The sequence below is a fragment of the Molothrus ater genome, chromosome 8 (genome assembly GCF_012460135.2).
Source record: "Molothrus ater isolate BHLD 08-10-18 breed brown headed cowbird chromosome 8, BPBGC_Mater_1.1, whole genome shotgun sequence".
NCBI classification, from domain to species: domain Eukaryota; kingdom Metazoa; phylum Chordata; class Aves; order Passeriformes; family Icteridae; genus Molothrus; species Molothrus ater.
The window spans coordinates 31,711,657-31,730,579 of NC_050485.2; the positions used below are offsets into that span (position 1 = coordinate 31,711,657).

The window sequence follows — 18,923 nt, forward strand, 5'->3', positions numbered from 1 at the left end:
CCTGAATATGGCTTTTCATAAAACATCTGATATTTATTTTTGCCTCTTTCTTAAACGTAAAGCTGAAAATTTTTCCTTTTGTGGGGACAAAGCAAAGGAGAGTAAGAGTAAAATCTGAGTGCTGGGTGCTCCCCTGATGGGATATGGCCCATCTGGTGCCACACAAAATGAAAAGGGACAGATACAGGAATTGAAGTCCTGCAGAGCATTCCCAGGCAGATACAGAGAGAATGATTTTGTTCAAGCTCCCTCCTGCAAGAAGCATATGACAGAAAACCAGTCCATGGATCTATAGCACAAAGTGTTATTGTAAGTCTTCTTACTCCTTTGTTAAACTGAAAGAAAATGATTGATCAATGAACACAGCAGAGCTTTCTGTCGTGTTTAACAGCTCTAAGAGCCACTAAAAATGACAACTGTGATTGAAAAATTCAACAGTTACTTCATTTTTGATTGAAATTGCATAAAAAAATTTTGATTTTTAATCCTACTATAACAGTATAATTTATTGAACACTTGCTCCAACACTTGCAAGTGTTGAGGCTGATATTCTTAGACAAATGTCTTAAAGTTTCCTGTGTCTCAAGGCTTTTGATCACAGTAAGACAAATTTGTTCCCATTTTATCTCACTAATCAGCAGTCAAGAGCCAAGGCAAAAGTTTCATTTATTCCTGATGTGATATATATATATATAGATATATATATATATATATATATATATATGTCTGATCTGCTAGCAGAAATGCAGTCTCATAACTCATGTTTTTTGTGGACTTTCATATTACTCTGTTTTTCACAAAACTTCCTGCTGCTGTAATCTCTGTGTGTACAATAGATAAAACGGATAATCTGAGGCATGTTTTGTAGATTACATTGGGATTTTATCCTCTGCAAATCAAAGGTGCCTGTTATTAAGGCATAGGTCCTCATATAAGTTAAAAAACACTTACTGGAAGTGCCAGAAATGCACTGGTGAGACCCAGGAAGTAGCCTGACGTGTTCATGTGTTCATGAACCTTGCTAGCAGATTTTATTATTGCGGATAAATTTAACATTTAGTCCTTCTCTGTTGCTGAAACTCCTTGATATCATCCATAAATTTTCTGTTCACAGTGTCTCAAAGCAGCTATGGCTGGACAATCTGGAGTCCCTCAAGTCCATCTCCTTGCTCAAAGCAGGGTCAAAGAAAACAAGCTGCTCAGGACTGTCCAGTTGGTGTGAATATCTTGAATAATATCTTGAGGAATCTATAAAATTGCTGGGCATCCTATTCCACTGCTTGTCCAGCCTCACAGTGGAATTCTTTTTCCTTATGTTGTGTTTATTGTACTTCAGTTCATGCCCATTGCTTCCCAACCTGCCACCAGGCACCACTGAGACAAGTCTTGCTCATTTTTCATGAACCTTAAAGCAGGATTGACCTCATGAGCCCCTCTCAATGACAGTGTGTGATTACTCCACTGAGCACATGGCATTGTTTTTGCTCTTATCAGGCAGTCAGGAGCAGTGGAGCTGTGAATAGCAATGTTCAGGCTTCCATTTCTTTATTAACATGTGAGTACAATCGGTTGTATTTACCATTGTCCTCCAGTTTGTTTGCTCTTCTCAGTAACAGCTTTAACAGCTTCTGATTCTGTTTCTGGACTCTGGCCTTTTGTCGTTCTTTCCTCAATTTGAGCACTGTGAACCTTTGCAGGAAGAGCACTCTTTATTCCCTTTGTTCTAGACCCAAGCTGTGCTTTTCTCCACAAGGAGGGTTGGAGCACACCAGCAAGAATATTGAGTTATATCCAGCTACTCCAGTTTGGTTGTCACTGGCCTGGTAGCCAAAATAAACAGAGAGATAAAGCCTGGATGGGGTGTAATGAAAAGAATATCAGACCAACAACTGGCCTGTTTCTAGATGAGCTCTATTTCTCCTCATCAGGTGAGCAGAAAGAGTAGAAATGCAATAAAATGACACCAGCAGACAGGACTTGTCGTGCCCCCAAGTCATCCTAAACTCCATTAAAACTTCACACAGACCAACCAAGGAAACCAGCTCAACAGGACTTTTGATTTCAGTTCACCCTTCTTGTCTTTTTTATTAACTGTGTGATTGAAGGGGTTGAAGGGAGTCCTGCTGGCAGATACATCTGAGGACCACAGGTGCAGATTGAGGGATCTTCCTGGTAAAGCAGAGCAAGCTCAACAGAGGCCTGCAGGTGAGTTCCACTTAGGGTATGTTAAAAAAATGGCATGAATTTACTTTTTATTCCTGACTTAATCCCATTTATGATGTGGTTTTTTGTGTACAAACAGCAGGGAAACAAACCTACAGTTTCAAATGGAGAACTAAAATATAATAATTTTTGAGACCAGGACTCTCTGCTGAAGAATTTATCAGAAAATCTACTGTGAATTTGCTGCTTCATCCTGCAATACCTTATAGTCTGCATAATCAAGCAATTACCTATTAAGAATAAAATAATAAAACTGGGATGGTTGAGGCAAAGAAACACATATATTCACCAGTCTGGTTCCAAAGGTAGCTCTGGGCCAGCACATACGGTTAAAGATAATTTATAATAAAGGAATATCCTGGTTTTGGCTGGCAGAGAGTTACTTTTCTTCCCAGTAATACAAATTATCTAGGAAATGGAAACTTTACCACTCCTATATAATCCTTCTGCAAAGATCAGCTAATCATAAAAAATATTGCATAATAAATCAGACACAGCATGGGCCAGGCTGACCTTGGGAGCCCCGGTTTTTAGCAGTGCAGAGTATAAAATCTCCGTTTTACTGGGATCTCTTGACAAGATGGGTGCCAACAGGGACTTGCTGTGGTTATTCCTGATAAATGCAGCACTCCTGGATGCCATCTCACCTAATCTACACAAAAATTATTCTTCCCAAAAAGGTAGGAAAAAGGGTGTCTTACTTTGCTGCTCTGGGTCTATACATAGCACTCACAGGCCAGTTTAATCAACCCTTCGGAAAGACTGGAAGACAGATTGAAATTAGATAACATCAGGTTGTCTTATTAAAAATACAAACCAATCAATGCCACAATTAAGTATTAATTTTGTTGAAGTGAATTTAGTGTGATGAAATTATCATTGTTTTTCAGTAGTGTCTTGCAGCTAAGTTTGAACCAAATTTAAAAAGAAATCTAACATGAAAAACTGAGAGACCTCGTTCTTATAAATCTATGGCTTCCATTATGGAATTATGAGGGATTATAGTTTCTTTGGCTGTAATGCATATCTGCTTTATAGTACTTCAAATTCCCCCTAGCAAATGCACACGGAACCACCCAATACTTATTTAGCTTTATATAATTTAGTGGGAAATACTTATTTAGCTTTATATCATTTAATGGGAGTGCAACAGAAGGACACAGCTGCTGTGCTGTAGGGTGTCAGGAAGCCCCAGGTGTGTGCATTTTCCTAACTTGGGACTTTCAGGAAGGTGGAATAAAAATCTGGAGACTGTAACAATCCAGCCTGCATGTGTAAAAATACAAAACAGCGCTGGGTTTCCTCAGAAACCAATATTTAGTATTGCCTAGGACTTTCTAAGTACTATCAGTATTTTAAAAAAGCTAAAACAACAAAAACCCAACAAATTAATAAAAAAGGTATGACTCTCATTCTTCTTTCACAGAAGATACCTGAAGTCCTATGCTGCTGCTAAGAATTTCTTCTTAGACACCTCTTTGTTCACTGTTTTTTGCACCTATAAATAAGGAAAAACCTCTCATTATATTCATGGGAATATTGGTGATAGAGTGTGCATTGCTAATTTTGCCCACTGCTTTTCAAAGGACAGTTCAAAATGCTTGAATTATACAAAGAGAAACAGAGAAATGAAAACTAATCCAAGGAAATCAGAATAAGAGACATTTAAAACAATGAAATTGTAGAACAAAGAAACTGAAAGGGTCTGATATCTGCCTCACTGTATAAAGTCACTTTCTATATATCTGGAAATTACCAAGTACTTTGTGTGTGCTACTCAGATAAAAAAGGCCTGAGAAAGACACAGCACTTGTAAAATGCTGTATCAGACATTGAGCCTAACCAAGCAGGTCACTGATATCTTCTTGCATTAAAATCATGAATATATTTATGCAAGTTTTCTTTGTTCTTGTTTTGGGGATTTTTATGACTAATTTAATTTTACAGATAAACCTGTGTATACAAACAACTGAAAGTACTGTGGTTAGAAGCACAGATTTAAGGGAGTTCCAAAAATATTCTGTATTACTCATGCCCAGGCACCTCTTCCTGCAAATTTTCTGTATTTCACTTTATTGGGTTATCAATAAGACTTTAATGCTTGGTTTATTAATCTCCCAGCAAATCCTGTCTATTCCTAGCAAATACAAATTAAGAATTGCAACTAAAAAATTAAAGTATTAGTCAAAAATGCAAATTATTCTCTTTAGTCTTGCCAGACATTAATCCAAACATGCATGTATGAAAAACAGGTTTGCTAGTTGGGAGATTTGCCTTCAGTTGTCCCTGTCTGCATCTTTTTATTAATTGAAAAGATAATTTTGTGAGGCTACCACACCCTTGTGGAATATGACATTACTAATTATCTCTTATTTCACAGAGACCAGATCTTTGCCCTGCATCCCAGAAGGTGTAGCTCTCTAGGGAAAACACACCTGATATGAATTTGCTTGTCAGATGTAAATTAAGTCTCTGAAAGCAGCCATGTACAACAAGAGTCTGAAAGTAATGCACTCATGGAGTCAAGAATTATGGAGTGATTTGGGTTACAAGGCAATTTTAATAATCTTCTGGCTTAAATCTCCCAAAAGAAACATAGCCAGCTTAAAACAGGTGCTCAGAGCCATGTCTGACCTGAAAAGTGGCCAGTGAAGGGAAATCCACAACATCTCAGGGTGACCAAAAAAATTAAGTCTCGTTTTATAGGGAAAAAAAGTGTTTTGAATACGTGTCAAAAAATTCTTGGTTTCCTTACTCCTTCCTCGATAGATCAGCCTGGATATTGACACATTGCTCTCCATCTCCAACTTGACAGGGTTGGACCAACATCCCCACCACTGGGATCATGATTCTTCACCCACCAGGGACTCACCTGCTTCATCTTCCATGTCTCCATATGCCACAACCACTGATACATCCATGTTAATGCCTTCCATTCCTCCAGGTGGGTCTGAGTCTCTCTGAAATTTCTGGCCAGTGCTTTTTTTGAGGAACCAGTAATTTCTGCAGAGTTTGGGGTTTGGTTACCTTCATGGGACAACAGAGCCCAGGAAAAGCACATCTGAAGCCAAGGGTGGCACTCCTGTTGGCCTGAAACTTGCAGACCCATGCCAAGGTGCCAGCAAGGGAAGGTGCCTGCTTGTGGTCTTTGCTGACTGCAATTTGGTGTGTGCTGGCAATGAGAGCAGGGTTATGTTTCTGGTTGATCCCACCAGGAAAAACCACCCTGCTGACACCCCCAAGCTCTCTATCTGCTGTGGGACAGGGTGGCAGCACCATGCCCAGCACTGGGAGAAACCTGGCCACCCTACTTCATCCAACAGAGCCCTAATTGCTTCTTTCCTTTCCTCCCCTGCAGATGCCACCAATGCCACAGCCAGCCTCACTGTCTCTGCTCCTTCAGGTGAGTTCTGAATTTCTGCTGGGTTTTCTGGCTGCTGCTTTCTGCAGAAACAATTAGTGCCTCAGAGTTTGGGGTTTAGTCTTCTCCAAGGCAGAGTAGAGCCTCAGAAAAGCACAGCAGAATGCAGCTGAGACTGGGAGTCGTGGTAGCTTGATCACAGAGCATTGCCCAGGCCCTGGCAAGGAAAGGCACCTGCTTGTGGTTTTTGCTGGCTGGAATTTGATGTGTGTTGGGAATGAGTGTGGGATTATGTTTTTGGTTGATCCCACAATGAAGGACCACTGTGGTGGCACCATCAAGCTCTCCATCTCCCATGTTCCACAGTGGCACCAACATCCCCAGTCTTGGGAGTAACCTGGCCATGCTCCTTCATCCACCAGGAGCTCACTTGTTACTTCCTCTTTCTTCCCTACAGATGCCACGGCCAAAGGTCCACCCAAGTTCAAGTTGGCCACTCCTTCAGGTGAGTGTGACTTTGTCCACATTTTTCTGGTGATTTCTCATGTCTGAATAGTTAGTGGGTCAGAGGTTTGTGTTTAGTCTTCTCCCTGAAAGGGGAGAACCCAGGAAAAGCAGTTTAACACAGCCAAGACTGGGAGTTGTGGTGGCCTGAAATTCACAGACTGATGTCAAGGGCCTGGCAAGAAAAGGTGCCTTTGTGCTAGAGGCTCTTCCCAAGTTTTCCACACCTCTTTCTTTCCCAGATGCCACCATCAGCCTGGTGAACGGCAGGAGCCGCTGCGAGGGTCGCGTGGAGATTTCCCACTCTGGGGGCCGGGGCACCGTCTGTGATGATGGCTGGGACATGAGAGATGCCCAGGTGGTGTGCAGGCAGCTGGGATGTGGAGCTGCTGTTTCTGCAACATCAGGGGCCTCCTTTGGACAAGGCAGTGGCAGCATCTACCTGGATGATGTGAACTGCACAGGATGGGAGTTGTCTCTTTTCCAGTGCAGCCACCGTGGCTGGGGCGTCCACAATTGTGGCCACAATGAAGATGCTGGTGTTGTGTGCTCAGGTACCACTGGTTTCACTTCTTGCATACTGTGACTTTTTTCAGAAGGTGGTCTTAGTTGGAATTAGATGACTTGTTGGGGATGAGTGCAGGGTCATGTTTTTGGTTGGTCCCACCATGAGAGACCATTCTGCTGACACCCCCAGGCTCTCCATTGCCCATGTGCCAAGCTGGCAGCAACGTGCCCAGCAGTGGAGAAAGTCAAGCACAAACCTTCATCCAACAGGCCTCACCTGTCTCTTTCCTTTCCTCCCCTACAGCTGCCACAAGCACAGGCACAACCACTCCCAGCACCACCTTCCCTGCTCCTACAGTGGGTCTGAATTTCTCCTGGGTTTTCTGGCTGCTGTTTTTTGCAGAAAGAGTGCCTCAGAGTTTGGGGTTTAGTTTTCTCCTGGGAGACGAGAAGCCAGGAAAAGCAGTTAACCCAGCCAACACTGGGAGTTGTGGTGGCCTGAAACTCATAGACTGATTCCAAGGCCCTGATGTGATCTTGGTTTTTATCTTTTTTTCCTTTATAAATTCTCTGTATCCTTTACACACGTATTTGTAGCTTTGTAGCTTCTTATTGTAACTTAGCACCAGCATTTTCCTAGGCAGGAAGTCAAAACTCATTCCAGGATCCCCATGCTATCATGGTTCTTCCTGGCTAACAAGGCCGAAAAATGGCTCTTCAGACACATTTTCATCAACAAAGTATAGTCCCATCTGAAGGCAGAGAGGACTTTGAAGGGACTTGGACAGGGAGGAGTTGCATCACCGTTTGTGGACATTTTGTGGCTTCTGTGGATATTTTTCCACATCTCCCCTGGAGGCCTCCAAAAAAGATCCACTTTTATATTACTTCCTATACAAAAATTATCCCCAAAACTGTGTTGTTTCATTTCTAGGTTGACAAAGGCATCACCCTGGCAAGAAGAGGTGCCTTTGTGCTAGAGGATCTGTATCTCCTTCTTTCCCAGATGCCTCCACCATCAGCCTGGTGAACGGCAGGAGCCGCTGCGAGGGTCGCGTGGAGATTTCCCACTCTGGGGGCCGGGGCACCGTCTGTGATGATGGCTGGGACCTGAGAGATGCCCAGGTGGTGTGCAGGCAGCTGGGATGTGGAGCTGCTGTTTCTGCAACATCAGGGGCCTCCTTTGGACAAGGCAGTGGCAGCATCTACCTGGATGATGTGAACTGTGCAGGGTTGGAGTCGTCCCTCTTAAAGTGCGGCCACAACGGCTGGGGTGTCCACAATTGTGGCCACAATGAAGATGCTGGTGTTGTGTGCTCAGGTACCACTGGTCTGACTGCCTGCATGCTGGGACTCTTTCACAAAGTGTCCCCTCTTGGCTGGGGATATGTGTGGGATTGTGTTTTTGGTTGGTCCCACCATGAGAGACCATTCTGCTGACACCTCCAGGCTCTCCATTGCCCATGTGCCAAGCTGGCAGCAACGTGCCCAGCACTGGGAGAAAGGCAGGCATGGATCTTCATCCAACAGGCCTCACCTGTCTCTTTCCTTTCCTCCCCTACAGATGCTGGAAACATAACTACACCCAGCCCCACCACCTCTGCTTCTTCAGGTGGGTCTGAATTTCTCCTGGGTTTTCTGGCTGCTGATTTCTGCAGAAACAATTAGTGCCTCAGAGTTTGGGGTTTAGTCTCCTCTAAGGGAGAGCAGCACGTGGGAAAAGCACAGCAGCTGAGACTGAGAGTCATGGGGCCCTGAAATTCATAGAGCATTGTCAAGGCTCTCTCAAGGGAAAATTCCTGCTTTTGGTCTGTTTTCACTGGACTTTAAATGTACATTTGGGATGAGTGCAGGATTTTGGTTTTGGTTGATTCACCATGGGAAAGCATTCTGCTGAGACCCCCATGCTCTCCATTGCCCACTGCCAGGGTGATACCAACAACCCCAGGGGTGGTAGAAAACCTTGCCCTGCTCCCTCATCCTCCAGCGCCTCACCTGCTTCCTTTTCTTTGTCACATACAGCTGCCACAAGCACAGCCCTTGTTACAAATCCTCCAGGTTTGTATTTTTATTTGTTTTTTCCCATTTCTCCAATCCATTTTCTCCAATCCATTACTCTTGAAGTGTCATCATTACTGTTTTGCAGGTGTGAGCTGTTTCATTTGCACAGTATAATACATTGGGAAAAATCCTTTCTGGTTTTAATTCTTTATATGTTATTCATTAATCTTTTGGCTATTCATTAATCTTTTGTGTTTGAGTGATTCTATGGCTGGGGGTGGATTTCAGAGCATGCGGATTGCATGGGACATTTTCTTTTGTTCATTCTCTGATTTTATTTCATCTTTTACTTTCTTTCATACCCATGTGCCTGAAGCCTACAGAGTTACTAACTCCAAGCACAGGTGAAAATTCTCTGAAGAGTTCATCACTCTTGTAGCCTAACTGAGAGGAGCACAATCATTATGTTTCTTTTGAGATTTAGATTTGTGTTGCCATGGTTTCTGTATATAGAACATATTTTTATTTGATGTGAAGGAAATCTAAATTAATCACTTTTATCCCTTAATTTCTTTTTTTTCCTTTCCTTTTCAGGTCAAAAAATTATTTGTGGTGATATACTTTTTAAGTCCTCTGGAACATTTCAGAGTCCTTCTTTGAACCCTTCAGATAAAGCAGATTGTTTGTGGCAAATACATGTAACAAACAATTTCCTCATCATGCTCACATTTGATAACATTCAGTAAGTAAACCACTTAATGTTTGGGCAATTAAAAAAATTCCAAATCTCAACTGCATCCACAGTTCCTGGGCACATTTCCCATCCTATAAGTGAATGATAAATACACATGAGAAATGTGTGAGTGCAGAATCCTATTATACTGTTTGTTCAGCATTTAAACCCCAAAGTTCAGCAAATGCATTTTTTAATGTATTCTCATTTCTTCCTCAGGTTGCAAGGTGGATGCCAGAATGACTATATTGAGATCTATGATGGGCCACCCAAATCTTCTCCTCTACTTGGAAGAATTTGTTCTAGTTCTCATCTCACATACACCTCATCTTCAAACTTCATGTCTGTGAGATTTTACTCCAGATATTCCAGTGGAAGTTTTAAGGCTCAGTATCAGTCCCTTCCAGCAGACCAGAACACCAGTAAATTTCCATTCTATTTGTAGTTCTGTTCTCTTAGTAGTGTTCTCTTTGCTCAAAAGCTTTTATACATAAGTATTTGTTAATGTTGTTGAAGGAATCTCACAGAGATGATAATCCTGTTTGAGTTTTGTGACTGATTATTGCTTACTCACTTTCAGAAAATAACTACATTTTCTTCTTTAAAAATATTCCATTTACTTGCCTTTAGATGTTTTCTGTTATTTTCTAAACTTATATTCTTTGTACCACATAATAATTCATATGTATTTTTGTATCTTTCTGGACAAACTTTCACAGAGTCATAGAAATGTTGGTTAGAAGGGACTTTTGGAGTCTATTCAAAACAGAGCTACTGCCAACACCAGGTCAGATCCATTAAGAACTGGTCTGGCTGAGTGTCTAGAAATATTCAAAGGATGAAATATTGAAAGCTACTACTTTGGGTGACCTGTTCCATTACTGTCCTATTGCTTACTCATATCGAAGTCTCAGTATAAAAATAAGTGGTTTAGCTTACGAATTCTCTTCTCTAAATGGCAGCAGTGATTGCATTTGTTGGACTTGCAATATGAAAACATTATCAAGTACCCAAAATCCCTAATAATTCATTTTTTTTTTCCCTAGCCCTTCTGTGCTTGCCAACCTACATGTATGCAGTGGTAGACAGACACTATCTCCAGTCCCAGGGCTACTCAGTGGGGAGCATCAGCCTGGCAGACCCTCAGTGTAGACCAAAAATTACATCAACTGAGGTTATATTCAACATTTCATACAGCAACTGTGGTACAAGTAGACAGGTTGGTGTCAAGATATTTGGGACAGCTCTGGGCATGCGAATTTAATAGACATTTAGAAAATTGTCATGGATTGCAAAGGGTGTTGTAGGCCACAGGCATGGAAAACACAGAAAAGGAGCATGTGTTTCTGAAGGCTGAATTTGGTTAAATATTTATACTTATCCTTCCCAGGAAGGGTGTACTTACACCCTTCCCTGTACCTATTTCAGAATTATGTTCTAGAGAACAAAAGCAGAGGGGAGAGTTAAGTGAGCAATCCCATCCTGGATGCTTGGGATTTTTCAGTGTGACAGGTCCTTTCTGACTGCCAGGACCTGGCACATACAGAAGTTCATAATGCTCACAGTGAACATGACCCCATGTGGTAATTTAACACTCATTTAACGTGTCAAACAGGGGAACAACGAAACGATCACCTACTCCAACGTGATTAAAGTGCCTGCTCCTGGCCAAGTCATCAAGAGGCAAAAGGACCTTCACTTGCACATCAGCTGCAAAATGCTGCAGAACACCTGGGTTCAGGTCATGTACATTGCTGATGATGTCATTGATGTCAACAAAACCCAGTATGGCAGATATGAAGTGAGCCTGACGTTCTACAACTCCTCATCTTTCCAGTGGCCAGTGCATGACTTCCCTTACTATGTTGAAATGAATCAGAATTTGTTCCTCCAAGCTTCTCTTCACAGCTCTGACCAAAATCTGACTGTGTTTGTGGACACCTGTGTGGCATCACCTAATTCTAGTGATTTTAGGACACTGGTCTATGAATTGAGCAAGAGTGGGTAAGAACTTTGAACAAAATTACTTTAAAAACATCTCTATGTGTTGTTCGAAAAGAACTTAATTTGTGAAATGAAGTGATTTAGGACCAGTGTACGTTGGTTGCAATTCTCAGGGCAAATGTTCTTCTAAGAACAACTTTTTGGCAAAGCCTGAGTAAAATTCAGAATGGTGACTAAACGTCATTCAGAAGTTGCAGTCAAGCACTGAGAGTTCACCCAAGGAGGCAGTGAGGAAATTGAGGTCTGACTTTGTTTCTGAAATAGATGTATGAAAAGGAGGGGTGTCCATGGCTATACATTTCTGTACATCATGAGTTTTACAGCATCGTAACTGGAGTACAAAACTGTCTACTCAAAAAGAAGAGAAATTCCCTAGCTTTTTCTTACTGTTCTAGAAACCTAAACCACTTTGCCTAAATTCGTACCAAAGTACATTGAAGCACTAAAGAGAATGTTTATTAAAAATAAAAAAAGTATATTAAAATTAGTTTTATGCTTCCAGAGAAGAAAGGAGAACTTTCTCTTTCTGCAACAACTTTCAAGGGCCTCTTTTCATACAGTTAATCCTGTTTGCAAATGCATAATAGGCTCTCACCTGAAACACAGAAACCAGCAGAACCATTTTTCAGCTATCCATGTTTACTAGCCACTTTTCAGCTATTCATGTTTACACAGAACTTGTTAAGCTATGAAATTTCTGTGCCGTGCACATTTAAGTAATTTCTCTTCTTTCTAAAAGCACTTTTTTTTTTTTAAGCCTTTTGATTTCTCTTTTACTTCCTGGTTTTATACTTAACCTTGAAACTCATTGCAAAGAGAAGGTGCTTCTGCTCATGAGAAGCTGTGAGTTCATAGCTAATCTTGTTGGTTTTATGTTGATTTTATGTCCTAATGTTGGTTTTATGCCCTCCCAGGTGTGCTAGTGACCCTAGCTACGCTCTCTTCCCCTCGCCACGCGGCGACGTCGCTCGGTTTGGGTTTAACACAAAGAGAGGGTGCAATAGTGCTTCTGCTCATGACAAGCTGTGAGTTAATAGCTAATCTGTTGATTTCATGTCCTTCCAGGTGTGCTAGTGACTCTACCTACTCTCTCTTCCCCTCGCCACGGAGCGACATCGCTCGGTTTGGGTTTAACGCCTTCTCGTTCGTGAACCGATTCCCGTCGGTGTTCCTGCGCTGCGAGCTGCTGGTGTGCAGGTACCACGACTTCCCCTCCCGCTGCTACCAAGGCTGTGTTAGCAGGTTCAGGAGGAATGCAGATTCTTCCCACGAGCAAGTGAATGTTGTTGTTGGACCCGTGCAGCTTCGGGAAGCTCACGCTGAGAGCAGGAACATTGGTAAGTTTAAATATCTTGAATAACGTAAGACTCCGTGTGTTACTGTCTGTTTGCATTTCAGTTCAGACAGGAAATACAGCTCTGAAATGTGCTTTTGCTGGTTTATTTACAATTCAGCTATAATTCTTATGGGGGTTTATTATTTTTATATATATATAAATAGTTCTATTAGATTTACAAGCTCTTTCTATCATAGCTTAGATCCATTCTTTGTTCTGCACCTATCAAGTGGCAATTGATTAACTTCTATGGGAAGAGGGATGAGATGTAACTAATCTGATTTATATTAATTTTCCAAAGCTGTCTGTGCCTAATTTGCATGTCTGTTATTTATATGCAATCAATCTCTAGGTCCTCTTGGAAATGCTGTTTCTCAGTGTCCTGTAGCTGCTGTTTCCACTACCAGAAAGCAACATCTTAAGGTCTTTAAGTGCAATCACTACAGACTCCTAGTTTCTCTTTAATTTCTTGCCACAATCTTTACTTGTTTTGTATGGACACAGAATAATTTGTGAAATAATGTGCAGTTTTCCGATCAGATCAAGATTAGAGCTTTTTAACTCAAATTCTCTTTGCCTAATTATCTTTGCAATTAACTAGCTCAGGGAAAAAAACCAAAACAGTAAGTTTCTCTCTGACTCTTTTATGCACAGGGCTGGCCTCTGCCATCGAGGCAAAAGGGGAGACTCTGAGCTCAGAGCCTGCTGCCAGCTCCCATATTCCTCTGGCTGTGACCACCATGGTGCTGGTAGCTGCTGCTCTCACAGTGGGAGGGTTTCTTTGGAAGAGGAGACTGCAGGAGGCCATCCCATACCAGAAACTTTGAGAGGCAGCTCCAGTTCCTTCCATGGAGGTGGAAGGACGCTTTCACCAGCCACCTGCTTCGTTATTTGGGTTTGCAATCAGTGTGAAGGGCAGCTCTTACTTGGCTATTCCACCATCCAGACCATGTCTGAAGAATCAAGATTACACCTGATATTACCATGAACTGAATTTATAAAGCAACCTGATTTTAAAACCTGAGGTGTAAAGAAGGATTGATTCTTTCATCCCAGCATCCAAACAAGCACCTTCAGTGCTGGAGGTTTCAAACTTTTCTGTTGAATTCCTCACTGAGTGTCTGTCTGAGAAGACTGAAATAGGTGACTTGAGAAACAAGAACTGATTTATCTGGCCCTTGCTGATATGCAGATGAAACACCTGTGTAGCACCACAGATACACTGGGAAATAGTACAAAAAAATGTTTATTTGCAGTAAAAAAATCTCAATAATGAGCCATAAGCAAATTTACTCAGGGACTGCATGTGAGGAATTATTGCTGTACAGCATTCCTGACTTTGGGAGATTGGTTCTTCCCAAATCCATATTTCTCTGAATAAATGTAGGCTATTTATACGATTTTATATGGAGGATTAATATAATCCTGTTGCTTAAATATGTAATTAAAAACAACAGGAAAGAAAATGGTTTTTTGAGCAATACTTTTTTTTTTGTGCACTTGCAAACATCCCACTTGTATGTGTGAACTCATGGCTAACACACTGCTGGGTTTGAGAACGTGGCTTCTGACAAAGTGATTTTGCCAAGCAATGATTCCTGCTCTTGCTCTCACACATTTCTACACCTGGAATGGGTGGGAAGGAGAAAATGTAGATAAGTTCCCATAAGGAAGTGTGTTCTCTCTCCTACTCCATGTGAAAACAAAATAAAAAAAAAAAAAAACAATAAAAAAGGAAGAATTTATTTGGAAGAAGCTGCTTAATACAGGTGGAAAGGTCACGGGTATTGATTGAGAAATGCCCTTCTTGAGACATTCCTGTTTTCCAGCCAGCTGTGAAAGTGGCAAGTTCATTTGGAACTGAGCAGTGTCAGATGTGCAAGATGAGCCAAAGTGGTGACGTGTGAGGAAGGTGACCTGTGCTCTTGGGTGACATCCTGACCTGACCGGGAGGATGAGGGCAGCTCTGACAGGAACCAGCCCCACAGCCTGTACCATTTGTTCCTCCAAGCTGCCTTCTCCTCATGGTCCCAGGCAGGGCTCTCGCCACCTCTCTGTGATGTAAAGAAAGGATCACGCACAGGTAGGGGCTGGCACTGCACACAGAAAGTGAGAGGTTTTTTTTCCATGCTTGAGGAACAAGGATTTAGGGTCCTCCTCCCCACTCTGCCTGCAGCCACCTTTGGAGGGCAGAGCACCTCAGAAGGCTGACCTGCCTTCGCCTGCTCTCTGGACCAGAGACTGTCTGGGCTCACAGGAATGCAGCCTTCTGCTCAGCACAGCAAGGACTCTCCTGGACCTGGGCTTTCCTAACTCTGTAGAACAGGACCTTCCCCTGTGCTCTTCCCAGACCTGCTGTATTCCCCTTTCCCTGTCCCTGCTGCTGTGCTGTTGCTACCACACCATCTTGCAGGGTACATCTCGATGGTGGTTTTTACACTTCTATTCTCTCAATATTATTTTCACAGACAAGCAGAAAGACCCCAGGCCTAGATCCTGGTGTCCCAATCTTCACCATCCCTGTGCTGTTCAGAGCTGAGTTTTCCCATAGCATATCTGTGCCAGGGCTCCCAGATGGAGAAATACCAAGGCTGGATAAAATACAAGGTAGAATTACCAAGTTCACCGGTTTTCCTATTAAATATTGCTGCAGAAAGTGTTGCCAAACTGCTCAGGTGGTAGATGTTTCAGATTCCTCCTCATTTCTTGCTATCTCCCTTGATCCACAAGCATTATAGAAATGCGGGATTCAAGAAAACTGGGTTTGATGATGAGGAAAGGGTCATGAGATTGGGAAATGATCTCTCTGCCACAAACCTTCCTGCCTGGATTCAGACTATCACTCCTTTGTGAAGAAGGCTGTGGATATCCTTATTCCAGTGCAGATAATTTCCTATATTCATGGGTGAAAGCTGAATAATCTTGTTTGTCCTTCCACTGGTTTCTGTTTTTACCTTTAAAAACCCAGTATGTTTGTAAAGTGCCCTCACAATTGTCAGCAGAAGAAATTGTGTTTTCAAGACTCAGTGTAGAGCACACTCAGAGCGATGTGCTGGGAAATACCTCAAGCTGCCAGAAGAAGACCTTGAGAACAAAAATGTGTTACTGCAAGAGATTTATCTAGCCAGGGGGAATGGTGAAATACTGTATGGTATTTGCACTCACTAACTAAGGTTAATTAAAAAAAATTATTTATCCATTTCCATTGTGCAGAGATTGTCTGATAATAAAGATCTCTAGAAATATCTAGATTTTTGAAATGACTAATTTATTTATGAAGAAGGTAGTGAAGAACTAATCAAACAATCAATATTGATCTTTTACCTGGGCAGCTTAAGACTTTTTTTTGCACTTGAACCACCTGGGAATTCCTTTTGTGTTCTCCTTCCTCCTTACCCTTTTCCAGTTATTACAAGGGTTTGGAGAAGAACTGTGACCCATCACTCACTCTTGTTTCACTGATTGCAGTGTTTGATTGGCCACTCAAATAAACTGGATTTTTCATTCTTGTCAGGGTGTCAAAACCAGAATATGAATAGTGAATACCAGGTGTTGTGTACATATCCTCATTCATGTGCAAATGTGGTTGTTTGGATAAAGAAGAAACATATTTACCATTCTGAATGTTCACTTTCAAGGCTTCCAAAGTTATCTTTGGCCTCTTATATTTTTCACTTCCTTCTTCCATTCCAATGATATTGGCCTGTGTGGAAAGATGTTTTAGATCATTCTCTTTTCCCCCTGGGCTTTGGTCTTCCTGCTTGATGGCTGTCCCTGGAGGCAATAAATTCATATGTGGCAACAATTTTAACTGGTGATAATTCCATGCAAGACATGATGGCTGTGGAGGTAGGGAGGATGAGATGGAGAACAGTGTTCTGACTCTTCAGTGTTAGGACGATCATCAGATTTTCTTGTTAAATTTTTAGAAACACAGAAACAGAGGAAAATAACCACTCTGTCAAGAGAGTTATGAATGAGAATTAAGCATTATTTCATATTGTAGAAAAACCTTGGATTCATTCTTCAAAGAATAATACAGCTGTTATTGTCACTGTGTAAAATTAAACAAGGAATATATTAAGACATTTTCTTTATCTGAAGAAATCAGGACTTTTTTTCCTCCATTTTGTTGGTTCAAAGGATCAAATGAAATTTTAGAACAAAATTAGTTTCAATCTATGTAATTTCCTTCACTATGCATGAAATCCACTGATTTTTTTCCATAGTGTTTGCACAAAAAGTTATCAGTTGACCCTGATTCTCTGACATTTCCTTGCAATCTGTCTGACAGTGAGTTTTTTTGGAATTTTGGCTTGTACTTTAACGTGCCCCAAAAATAATTGGTTTGTACTGGGGCTGGAGCTGTTGACTTCAGCTGCGAGGTTCTTCAGAGACCCCCCAATTATACTTAAACAGGGCCACCGGGTCTGATCTTATTTTATTCAAAGTCTGCTGAAGCTTGAGGACATTTATGGCTCCCCAAGAAGACCTGCCACATCAGCTGGCAAAGGTCTCTTGCTATTTTGCTGCAAGAAACCCATTTAAGTTTCAAGATTCTACTACCAACCCAATACCTGACCAGGAACCTCCTCATGAAAGAAAAATGCTGAGATGCATCAGCCAGAACTGAAAGGTATCTTTGGACACGAGCTCTCTTTTTTTTGGTACAATGAGATGATTGTGAAACCTATGGTAGCATAAATACTTCCTTCCAGGCAATGGAAAATGTTACTCTTGAGATATTGTCTTTTTGCAAAACCCAGGAAGTTACAAAATATTAAATAACAAATCAAACACATGTTTGTTTCAGATTAGAGGGCTGTGGTTGTTTTATTGTTCTTCTGAAGAAAAAGAGACCTGGAGAGCCACTCCCCTTCAGAAATAGAGAGTATATATTGTGAGGTCCTCTTTATCAACAGCACCTGGTGAGATGGGTACCCCCATGGTTTTGACATGGCTTCTCTTGCTGGGTCCAGCAGTTCTGGAGGCCAAAACAGGTAAAAGACTTAGACTTGTTCCAGAGCACATAAAAAAAATTATAAAGACTTCTTGGAGTCCTCTTGGTTGGTTTCAAGAGCAGAAATTAAATTCAGGCTGGTATTGGTTTGGGCAAAAGATTGGGAATTGGATGAAAGAGCAGAGTTTTGTTCTACTAAAATTATGAACTAATCATCAGAGTGGATGATAAAGATGATTGGAACCATTTTGTGGAGTTCATTTTGCTGCCACAGGGTCCTCCTCATCTTAGTGCCTTGTATCATTGCAAGAATTGTGTCTGTGAGTATGTCATGAATGAGGTATTCTTCCAGTTCCAAAAATCTGATCTCAAAATCATGGAAAGATTTGTTTCTTTACATATTTTCCATGTGTATGTTATTCCAGAGTATATGTGCGTGCACATATGCTATATATTTAATATTACTTGTATCATTTGGTTCTTCTGGGTATTATGTACAATTTAGCAAAATATAACATGAAGTTAGATTTTCACACTCTAGCACTGTGGTTAAATGATGGACATCTAAAAATTATGAGATATTAAATACTTTTAGTTCAACTTTTTTATGATCATAGAATTTTTCCTTCTATGATTACTCTCTATCTCCTGAGTGGTTTGGGTGACTTTGAGTTAATAGTTCTGTGTATATCTTAGAATAATTGCTGATGACTTTTCTAATGAGTTATTTAAGCTTGGTGATGATAATTTATATGGCCACCATTCACCCCATCAATTCTCTCCGTCTCCTGCTTTTCTAGTGGTAATTCATCTCACTCTGGCTGCTCTGGTTCTGCTCTCTGCCTCTGTGTCCCTGAACAGAGTATTTGCTGTATTTGTATAATCACAGGCTTTTGTCTTTTTGATACCTTTGAAGTGTGAGGGAGGATTCAGCCTATCCAATTTCATCCCCAGCTGATGGTTATGCTCTCACAGTGATGACAGCCCTTGAATGAAAGCAAATAAAACTGGTTTAAATTGGCTTAATTTCCTAATCCCACTCTGACTTTTTGCCAGGTTTGCTGTTTCACCTCTCAAAACCCCTGTGAATAGGGTTCAAAAATGTGCATGCTCAAGTAGATATTTGAAGGAACAAGTCAGATATAAGTCAAGGGGCACTTTTATAGCTTTGCCCTTTGAAAGTCATACAAATCAGGGCAAATTAAGCTTGGTCACCATCTTGACTGTACTTCTGGATCAACAGCAAAGAATTAGGTGCAGTGAAGAAATCCTGGAGGTGTTAACTTTTGAAATT

The 18,923-nt window shown here is 41.3% G+C and overlaps 1 protein-coding gene across 1 annotated transcript in view; it reads left to right on the plus strand.

Annotated features, from left to right (window-relative positions):
- The first annotated feature begins 4,707 nt into the window (after positions 1 to 4,707).
- The window catches only part of LOC118688585 (deleted in malignant brain tumors 1 protein), a 65,547-nt gene continuing 51,331 nt past the window's right edge, over positions 4,708 to 18,923 (plus strand). The window contains 6 exon segments of the mRNA XM_054515679.1: positions 4,708 to 4,728; positions 4,993 to 5,167; positions 5,582 to 5,626; positions 6,042 to 6,089; positions 6,331 to 6,651; positions 7,602 to 7,925. Of these exon segments, the coding sequence (XP_054371654.1) occupies positions 4,708 to 4,728; positions 4,993 to 5,167; positions 5,582 to 5,626; positions 6,042 to 6,089; positions 6,331 to 6,651; positions 7,602 to 7,925 (934 nt within the window).